Source organism: Oncorhynchus masou, chromosome 6 (genome assembly GCF_036934945.1).
Source record: "Oncorhynchus masou masou isolate Uvic2021 chromosome 6, UVic_Omas_1.1, whole genome shotgun sequence".
Classification (NCBI taxonomy): domain Eukaryota; kingdom Metazoa; phylum Chordata; class Actinopteri; order Salmoniformes; family Salmonidae; genus Oncorhynchus; species Oncorhynchus masou.
Genome location: NC_088217.1, coordinates 18,878,453 through 18,888,315, shown reverse-complemented (window position 1 = coordinate 18,888,315; position 9,863 = coordinate 18,878,453). Strand labels below are relative to the sequence as shown.

General features: G+C 42.3%; 1 protein-coding gene across 6 annotated transcripts; it reads left to right on the top strand.

Moving 5' to 3' along the window:
- The first annotated feature begins 3,867 nt into the window (after nucleotides 1-3,867).
- zbtb49 (zinc finger and BTB domain containing 49) lies at nucleotides 3,868-9,825 on the top strand. 6 transcript variants are annotated; one of them, XM_064967703.1, is made up of 9 exons: nucleotides 3,868-4,113; nucleotides 4,596-4,799; nucleotides 5,046-6,184; nucleotides 6,285-6,346; nucleotides 6,451-6,524; nucleotides 6,919-7,001; nucleotides 7,827-7,919; nucleotides 8,147-8,308; nucleotides 8,572-9,825. In XM_064967703.1, the coding sequence occupies exons 2-9, from the start codon at nucleotides 4,648-4,650 to the stop codon at nucleotides 9,321-9,323; spliced, it is 2,517 nt and encodes an 838-aa protein (XP_064823775.1). In that variant the 5' UTR covers nucleotides 3,868-4,113; nucleotides 4,596-4,647; the 3' UTR covers nucleotides 9,324-9,825. The 6 variants fall into 6 exon arrangements, with proteins under 6 accessions (XP_064823775.1, XP_064823776.1, XP_064823774.1 ...); XM_064967704.1 differs by having other exon boundaries at nucleotides 5,043-6,184; nucleotides 6,300-6,346; XM_064967702.1 differs by having other exon boundaries at nucleotides 5,043-6,184.
- The last annotated feature ends 38 nt before the right edge of the window (nucleotides 9,826-9,863 follow it).

Here is a 9,863-nt window from a genome sequence, read left to right as displayed (position 1 = left end):
GGCACAGTCGACTTAGTGTATGTAAACTTCTGACCCACTGGAAGTGTGATACAGTGAATTATAAGTAAAATAATCTGTCTGTAAACAATTGTTGGAAAACTTACTTGTGTCATGGACAAAGTAGATGTCCTAACCGACTTGCCAAAACTATAGTTTGTTAAAACAATACATTTGTGGAGTGGTTGAAAAACAAGTTTTAATGACTCCAACCTAAGTGTATTTAAACTTCCGACTTCAACTGTATATGAGACCTTAGAAGGCTTAGCAGAAGCATGCCTCTTGTTTATATTTTACATGCCTCTTGTTTATATTTTTAAATAATACATGCAACATTTCTGTTATGTCTAAATGTTAACCACCCATATAAGTCAGTGGATTTGTATATACATAGATAATATTAACAGAACCTGCATATTACCACTGCAAGGTCATGAAGGTGCCAAAGCTCAACAGGAAAAATTATATCACTCGGGTAAAGGACCCCTTTCTCTGTTCATGGTCTAAACCTTTTATAATTATGACATAAGTTTGTTAGAGTCCATAGAGGTTTTTGACGTCTCTTCCCTTCTCTGCTCCTTCTTTCTCTGCCTCCCTCTCTCTCTCTCTGCCGGTCTTAGATGGAGCTGGCGATCGATCAACTGGACCTGGTCCATCACATGGTGGTCTATGGCTGCAAATTGTCTGTAAACCAGACCTATGAGCAGAAATGCTACATGGGAGAACCAGCTGATGAATACATCTGTGTTGTCTGCCTGTGGTGTAGGAGGGGTGACAGACTGCCCCCTTCTGGAGACTTTAATACATACACACATGCATGCACAAATTAACACCCACACACACATTAGTCTGCACTCTGTCTCTTCATTATCGATTCATCTTCTCTGGCTTTTTCGCTTCTAGAAAACACTGGCATCCCTATTGGAGGACAGGATGATGAGTTCTACAAGCTGGAAATTCACTACAACAACACGGTCCAGGAAGCAGATAACATTTTACTAGCTACAAGCTAGTATAACCATTTTCCAAACTACAGATAATGGATCAACAGGCTTTCCATGCTCCAATCTTAATTATTGTGTGTAGGTATGTATTATGTGTATAATGAGGGAGGAGTTTTTGTTGTGTGCTTCCTGTCTTGGCTTGTTAGTTTCAATCCCTTTCTTTCTCTTGCACTGACATCCCTCCCCGCATATCTTCTGTCCTGCTACAGGCAATCAGGACCAGAGATAGTGAAATATAGGACACAACCGGCATCAGCTGTGGATTTGGAAATTAGAGGTGTAATATGTATGTTCAATATGAAAACTGGAGGTGCTCCTGAGAAGAATGGGCCCTCGTTTACTGTGACACATTGTACAGGAAATTGTGTACAGTGCAATATGAATGACAGAACATTGTGTGCAGTGTAATACAAATGGGCTAAATAACAAAAAAATGTAGATGTGCTTTCTAAAGTTGAATATTCTAATGATATTATTATTATTGTTATTACTATTATTATTATGAATAATAGCAATATAAATCATGTTTTGTTATTTGTATTACTGTTGTTACTATAATAACTATCTAGCAATTTGTATTTATTTTATTTAACCTTTATTTAAGTAGGCAAGTCAGTTAAGAACAAATTCTTATTTACAATGACGGCCAAACTGCGCCGCCCTATGAGACTCCCAATCACGGCCGGTTGTGACACAGCTCAGGATCGGACCAGGGACTGTACTGATGCATTTATCACTGAGATGCAGTGCCTTAGACCGCTGCGCCACTTGGGAGCTGTAATCATTACTGTTGATGCTGTTAACAATATTGTCAATGCCATATTATAATTTGTGCTATTTTTTTTAAATTATATTGCTAAACAATATTTGAAGTATGCTAACATTTACGAATAAAATGTTAAGAGTTTCGACCATTAGTGTTATTTTTTAATCATCTTCATTGGGGGACTAAAATAAAATAAAAAATGTCACATGCGCCGAATACAACAGGTATAAATAGACCTTGCTGTCACGCCCTGACCATAGAGAGCCTTTTGTACTCTATGTTGGTTTGGTCGGGGCGTGACTAGGGTGGGTGCTCTAGTTTTTCTATTTATATTTTGGCCTGGTATGGTTCCCAATCAGAGGCAGCTGTCTATCGTTGTCTCTGATTGGGGTCATATTTAGGCAGCCTTTTCCCACTGGGTTTTTGTGGGATCTTGTTTGTGTGTAGTGGCCTGTGAGCACTTCATGACGTTTCGGTTTGCTCTTTATTGTTTTTGTGAGTTTAATTTCAATCAAACATGTGGAACTCTATGTACGCTGCACCTTGGTCCATTTATTCCAACGGTCGTGACACTTGCAGTGAAATGCTTACTTGCAAGCCCTTAACCAACAATACATGTTTAAGAAAATTAAGTCCTAAGTCAAATGTGCAAAAATAAATACAAAATATTACAAATAACTAATAATTAAAGAGCAGCAGTAAAATAACAGTAGCGAGGCTATATATGTAACTTCTGCTTCTAACTCACACCCTCAAATACTGTTCTCAATTGGCCTACTTGGTTAAATAAAGGTGAAATAAATAATAAAAAATAATAAAACAATAGTGATGAGCTTTGAGGGCGCTATGATGTTGAACGCTGAGCTATAGTCAATGAATATCATTCTCACATAGATGTTCCTTTTGTCCAGTTGGGAAAGGGCAGGGTGGAGTGCGATGGAGATTGGCATCATCTGTGGATCTGTTGGGGCGGTATGCAAATTGGAGTGGGTCTAGGGTTTCTGGGATAATGCTTTTTATGTGAGTGTCATGACCAGCCTTTCAAAGCCCTTCATGGCTACAGACGTGAGTGCTACGGGTCAGTTGTCATTTGGGTAGGTTACCTTAGTGTTCTTGGGCACAGGGACTATGACGGTCTGCTTGAAACATGTTGGTATTACAGATTCAGTCAGGGACAGGTTGAAAATATCAGTGAAGACACTTGCTAGTTGGTCTGTGCATGCTCAAGAGTACATGTACTGGTAATCCGTCTGCCCTGCGGCCTTGTGAATGTTGACCTGTTTTTAAAGGTCTTACTCACATTGGCTGTGGAAAGTGTGATCACACAGTCATCCGGAACAGCTGATGCTCTCATAAATGCTCCAGCGTAGCTTGCCTCATTTAAGTCATTTGGCAGACGCTCTTATCCAGAGCGACTTACAAATTGGTGAATTCACCTTATGACATCCAGTGGAACAGCCACTTTACAATAGTGCATCTAAATCATTTAAGGGGGGGGTGAGAAGGATAACTTTATCCTATCCTAGGTATTCCTCGAAGCGAGCATAGAAGTCATTTCGCTCGTCTGGTAGGCTCATGTCACTGAGCAGCTCGCTGCTGGACGTGCGGTTGTAGTCTGTAATAGTCTGCAAGACACTTCTATTTTTAACAGAAATTGTTGAGGTCACGGCCTTCCTGATAGTTTTTGCTTACCCTGCGTTCATAACCAGTGGAAAGGTGATGTTTATAGTGCGTTCAGGACAACTGCGAATTCTAAAAAAAATACGAGATCAAATCATGACGTCGGTGATCGTCAGGTCAGAAATACAGAGCCCCAGAAAGAGACCAGTGTTCCCGAGTTGGAATGGTTTTTTAAACACTATAATTTGTTTACAAATGTGATAGCTGTAAATTTAGTTCATTGGTTATGCAGCTCGTTGGTCATTGGCCAATCGGCATTTCTCACCGAGTTCAAAGCACGGGAATGCATTCAACTGATATTTACAGCTTTACAACTGGTACATTCCCACCTCCCACTTCGTGACGAACGCAGCATAACCGGTCAACGCACACGTGACTTATTTTTAGACAGGAAGTGTTACATTATTTACATTCCGAAAATACAGCAGATGGTTTGAGGGGTTCCAGTATATGAATCTTAAAGACGTTCAAAAAAATGCTACTTTAGTGTGTACCCAGAGATGAACATAGTATTAATGGTCGTTCCTACATAAAGTAGAGGTAATCTTGTCTCGTAAGAGTTGGTATTACGCATATTCTCTTTGGCTAAGTGTGGAAAGTCACACCGGAAGTTATGTAACATGTTTGAAAGGGACCAATCATCCAAATGAAATATAAATTATAGAGGTAAGTCAGCGAAATAAGTATTACATAGGTATGTCGTGGCTGAATAACATCAGTATATGTTGTAATTAGGACTATGTCTATTAGTACAGTTTCAGGCCGCTTAATGTAACTTGTTTTCGATGTGGCACATCGGCAAAGGACACAAGAGTCCCGTATTGGTAAAATTTTCTAGTGGTTGGTCTCAAAACAGTAATAGGTGTTTGCGCTGTCCATACAATGTTATTTACCTAAATTAATTATGTTGCCTAAATATTCTGCACTTGTCACACTTTAGTCAATCCCCATATAATTGAGTTGTAGTTTCATAAATAGGCCTACTGCTGTCATGTTTTCCCGCTGTCTAAATAACTCTCGAATTCTATCCAGGGGGCCCATGGTAATACATTTCAACAATTAAGTGTTACCATTTCAATGAGAGGCAGTACATTGCTTGTTTGTAAATAATATATGCTCAGTTCTTCTGTTTTATCAATGTTTTCTAGTTGTTTTGATGGTCATACTTCCCTGGATCACCTGAAGACTGCTCTTAAAAGCATGGAAACGTTGTCCAGTCACAGTGCTTACCTTCTCCAGCAGTTACAGGAGCAGAGGATACAAGGGCTACTCTGTGACTGCATGCTAGTAGTCAAAGGAGTATGCTTCAAAGCCCACAAAAATGTACTTGCTGCATTTAGCTCCTATTTCAGGTGTGTCATTAATATTAATCATCCACAAGTCATGTAGTGAATATATTCAAGAATATTGCCATACGAGATGAATACCTTGATTCTTTTGTTTTCCCTTACTACTACTGCTGCTATTAAACAAAACAGACATGAAATGGAGATTCAACATGCTTTGTGTTCTCATATTATAGCCTGATAGAGCTCCACAGGGATAAATTAGCAATGTGTCGACATTGTAAAATAACATTTTTACTTTTGTCCCAGCAGGTCTTTGTTCCAAAATTCGCCAAGTCAAAAAAATGATGTTTTTCAACTGGTCATTCAGGATGTGGGAGGTATAGGCCAGATACTGGACTACATGTACACTTCCCATCTAGATGTCAACCAGGACAATGTACAAGCACTGTTGGACATCGCCCAGTGCTTACAGGTCCCAAATGTACAGAGCATGTGCAACACTTTCCTGAAACCCAGCGCTCCTGCCGTGGAGCCCCCTTCTTTCTCATTGTCTGGTGTCTTGACCTCGGAACACGACTACCTCCTCGGGACTGGCCTTGCCCAAGACGTGGACCTTCCTTGCCCTTCTTCGGTAGGCCAGAGGTCTGCCTTTGGCAGTGGGGCACCAATGTCTCATGGTGGGAACGCTACCTCTGAGACTACAGCCATTACCCAGCCAGTCCCAGAGAAGCAGCTAGTACACGGCTACAAGCTACGCAACTTCTACAGCAAGCAGTACTTCAAGCAGAGTGCTGCTGCTGAGACTAGCAATGCAGCATTAAACCAAGGCCCAAGTCCCCTGGTGCTGGTTGAAGAGCAGCAGTTCCAATTTGGGGTCACACAACCATGCGCGAATGCCCCTGTATGTTCAGGCAATGCGATTCAGTCAAACCCACCCTGTCCGCAAGCTATACCAGCTGAGAAGGAGTTTGGGTCAACGTTGCCAGCTGAAGACTTGTCAACCACAGCCAACCCAGGAGGAAAAGTCTCCCCTGTCAACAAGCCCATGCGGCCAAAGAAAGCCGTCTACCTGAAGAAATACAACTACCTACGCCCTCAGAAGGCTCTAGAAGAGATGTGCTTGGAACAGAGCAGCGAACCAGTCAACCACTGCCCAAAGGAGACTCACCAAGAGGAGGTAGTGGTCCAGAGTGAGACACCTGAAACTCCCATAGACTGCCTACCTCCCATAGACTGCCTGGCCAGAGACAGGGAAGTGGTGTTGGAGACCGCAATGGATTCTCAACTTCCAAGTCCACCTCCTGTTGACCAAGAGGAAGAACCGGACCCACCAACGATCAGTGATCCAACAGAACCAACTGGGCATAAGGTGCAGTACTGCTGTGAGATGTGCGGGAAGACCTTTAAACACCCAAGCAACCTGGAACTTCACAAGCGCTCACACACTGGTAGTTTGTTAATTTCACTATTGTGTCATTACTGAATTTTGGAGCCTTAAAATGTGTGGAAAAAAATGCTGACTTTTTGTAAGGTGAAAAATTGTTTTAGTTTTTTTTCTCACAGGGGAGAAACCATTCCAGTGTAATGTTTGCAGGAAAAACTTTTCACAGGTAAAGGTGCAAAGTTATCCTTTGTTCAATCAATTTATGAAAGTAATTTAGTGTGTCCACTAGGAAAATAAGGAGGTTTACATAGACACTGTTTTTTTTGACAGGCAGGTAATTTGCAGACCCATTTACGACGCCATTCTGGAGAAAAACCTTACATTTGTGAACTCTGTGGGAAAAGGTATACATTTATTTAAAAAAAACATATTTTTTTTACGATTTAGAAAAGTTTTCCATATTGGGTGATCTGTCACCATACTGCTTGAATGGACAGCTCTAAATCAGTTGTCTCCAAATCTGGTCCTGGTCAATTACTTGGTGGGCAGGCTTTTGATCTAGTTAGCATTTGTGGACCTTTGCTCTAGATAGCACTGTGGAGGGCACTACATATACATAACACATTTACAAACAATACATTAGACCTTCATAAGCAGTAACATAACATCATGAATGTGCATGTGCCACAGCTGTCTAGATAACAATGGATGTGAGTCATAACATGGACTCAGCCATCTAATGTGGTGTATTTGTGTTATGCTGACTACTTCTCCTTCCGTCACTGTGGCATTTCCCAGCTTTGCTGCCTCGGGGGATGTTCAGCGTCACATTGTGATCCACACGGGAGAGAGGCCACACCTGTGTGACATATGTGGACGCGGTGAGTGCTACAACCAACAAATTACTTGTCCCAGTATGGATTCCTGGCACAATATAAACATGGATTCTTAGATGTTACAGTGTTCCTATGTGCGTTTTAAGGTGGGCAGTATATAATGTTTGAGAAATCAAACATCAATGAATAATTCTAACATTCTCATAACATTACAAGCCCTGCTATATATAAGCATTTAAAAATGTAAAGAAACAACAATTAAACGTGTTTATAATAGTGATGGAAAGTTTGGCTCATTTTACCAATCTTTGACTCATTCAGTCAAAAGAACAAATCTTTAGACCCATTTGGTTCATTTGAGTCAATGGCCAGAGCACGCTGGACCCCCTACTGGCGGAAGATGAACTGAAAACTTGAAACAGTCATGAGGCTTCAAACCTGTCTCTTTCACATGTCGTTCACCATAGCAGGCTTAGCGTAATTTGTGACTGAGACTTATAAATGTGTGCTTTAAACAATTGATTGCTAGGCATACAAATAAGATTATTTATTGATCTATTTGAAATGAGGTCTAGTTGTGGCAACAACCGGACTAGATTGTGAACGACTCTTGGCGGAATGCATTGCTTGACTGCCGTAAGGCTCAAGCACAATGTCGCTTGCAAACCGTACCGCCCGAACACGTTTTTTTCTCAAGTTCGAATTTGATGACCAGGGGCTGTGTATGTTTTGGTTCTTCAAAGCTGTGTCCATCATAAAATTCAATAATAAATTAATTAATTCTTGCACCATGCAATCTATTATCAGTTCTAAACATGTATTTTTCTTCTCTGTGCTCATGATGTATTTTCCTGCATGCGTATATGACAGACAGTTGGTGGTCGGAGCACGTCTCTGGAGCCGCTGAGCTGGAGGAGCGTGTATTAATCCTGCTGAAAGACTCATTGCTACCAGCACTAGCAGGTCAAATGAACGACTAAAACAAATGAGTCACTCAGAAAAACAAATCGTGACTCTCGAGTCAGTTACAAGAGTCGTTCAAAAAAGACTAATTGTTTGCAAACTGCACATCACTAGTTTTATAAACATGCATTTATTAAGGATGATTCATGTCGATCTCCTATCTATCCATTATTATTAAGTGTTACCAAGTCCTCTTTTGAATGCATGTTGTATCCTTCCTTACTCAGGGTTCAGTAACATCAGCAACCTGAAGGAGCACAAGAAGACTCACACTACAGACAGAGAGTTCACCTGTGACCAGTGTGGCAAGTCCTTCAACATGCACAGGAAACTGCTGAAGCACAAGACCAGACACTCTGGGGAGAAACCTCACACCTGCCAGACCTGTGGTGCGTATCAACCTGTATTAGGACAGTCTCTGAGGGGACAGACCCTGAGGCTGTCCGAATATGGATACTGTATTTTATAGATACAGACATGAAGACCACAAGAAAAGTTTGGTAGAAAAAAAAGTGTCTATGAATGTAGTTTTCCAAATTCCGGCAACAGTATATTTTTCTGCATGAAGGCAGTTGTTGAGAGCACAATGTCAATGGATGGTTGATTGTGTTGGTTGGGTACATATCATGACTCATATCAAACCGTACCGCAGGGAAGTGCTTTGCAGGGTCGGGCGACCTGCGTCGCCACGTGAGAACGCACACGGGGGAGAGACCCTACCTCTGCAACACCTGCGGCAAGAGCTTCACCCGCTCGGCTGTCCTTAGGAGACACTGCAGCATGCACTGCAAGGCCACGCCTGACGACTCCAGCCCTGACGTAGAGGACCCAGAGCAGCCTGGCAGTAGCAGTACTGACGGAGGAGGAGGAGACCCATTCCACAAGCCTGTCAGCCACAGTAAAGCACCTGAGCCCAGGCAACCACCACCAACCTCCAATACCGTGATGGAGCTCGATAAGCCTTCGCCCCCACCAGCACATACAGAAGCCCCGTCGACTAGCATCCACCTCATCCCGTCTACCTCAACGTCCTTCCCTGAGCTGCGCTCCATCGTGCCCCAGCACCTCCTCCCCTCCACCCCCTCCCAGCAGCAGGAGAAGTGCCCTCCTCTAGCAGACTCCCTGAAACTGGGCAAAGCTCACCTACCTCAAGAGGCCCTTGTGTTTGGCCCTTATGTGGAGAATGGGCCGGTGGGTGTGGAGATACAACAGCAGGGGTCTGGGGCCTCGGTGGTGGCCCGGCCGTACCTCTCAGCCCCAGACAGTTACTGTGGGGCCCTCCCAGGGGCTAGCCGCCCCAGTGGTACCCCCTACAGGGCAAGTGAGGGACCCTTCTTTTCCAGTGTAACACTATGGGGGCTGGCCATGAAAACACTGCAGAATGACAATGACCTGGAGCAGTGAAAACTGGAGCAAGTAGTGTGTCTAATGTGGCTTCCTTTCCTCATCTCTTTTGTCAGCACTGATTTGAAGACACACATGATGATCCCTACTGTTGATCATCATTTGTCTGTTCAGTTCTTTCACATCATTGTAGATGACGGGAAGGAGATGAGGAAAGGAGGTCACTAGTCTATTCAGAACTAGCCATAGAGTTCCCTTACGATGGAAGACTGATTAGCACAATGATATTATCTAACTTCAATGAATAGAATGTAACACTCAGGTTTTTCCTTTTATAGGATATTGTTATTAAGATGGCAAAACATGTATATTCTTTCTGGATAAGTATGCACTGTTTTGAAATAAAATATGCCAAAAATATATTTCTTTAGTTTAAAATATATTGTATTTTCATGCAGTAGTGTTACAATGGTGTATTGCGTAAGCCTGCTCTGTCAACCACACAACAGAGGAAATGTATTTCTGGTTCATTATGGCTTCAATAAATGTCTCCTTTAGTTTCTCCAAGCCAGTGGCTAAATTCTCTCTTCAGAACAGGGA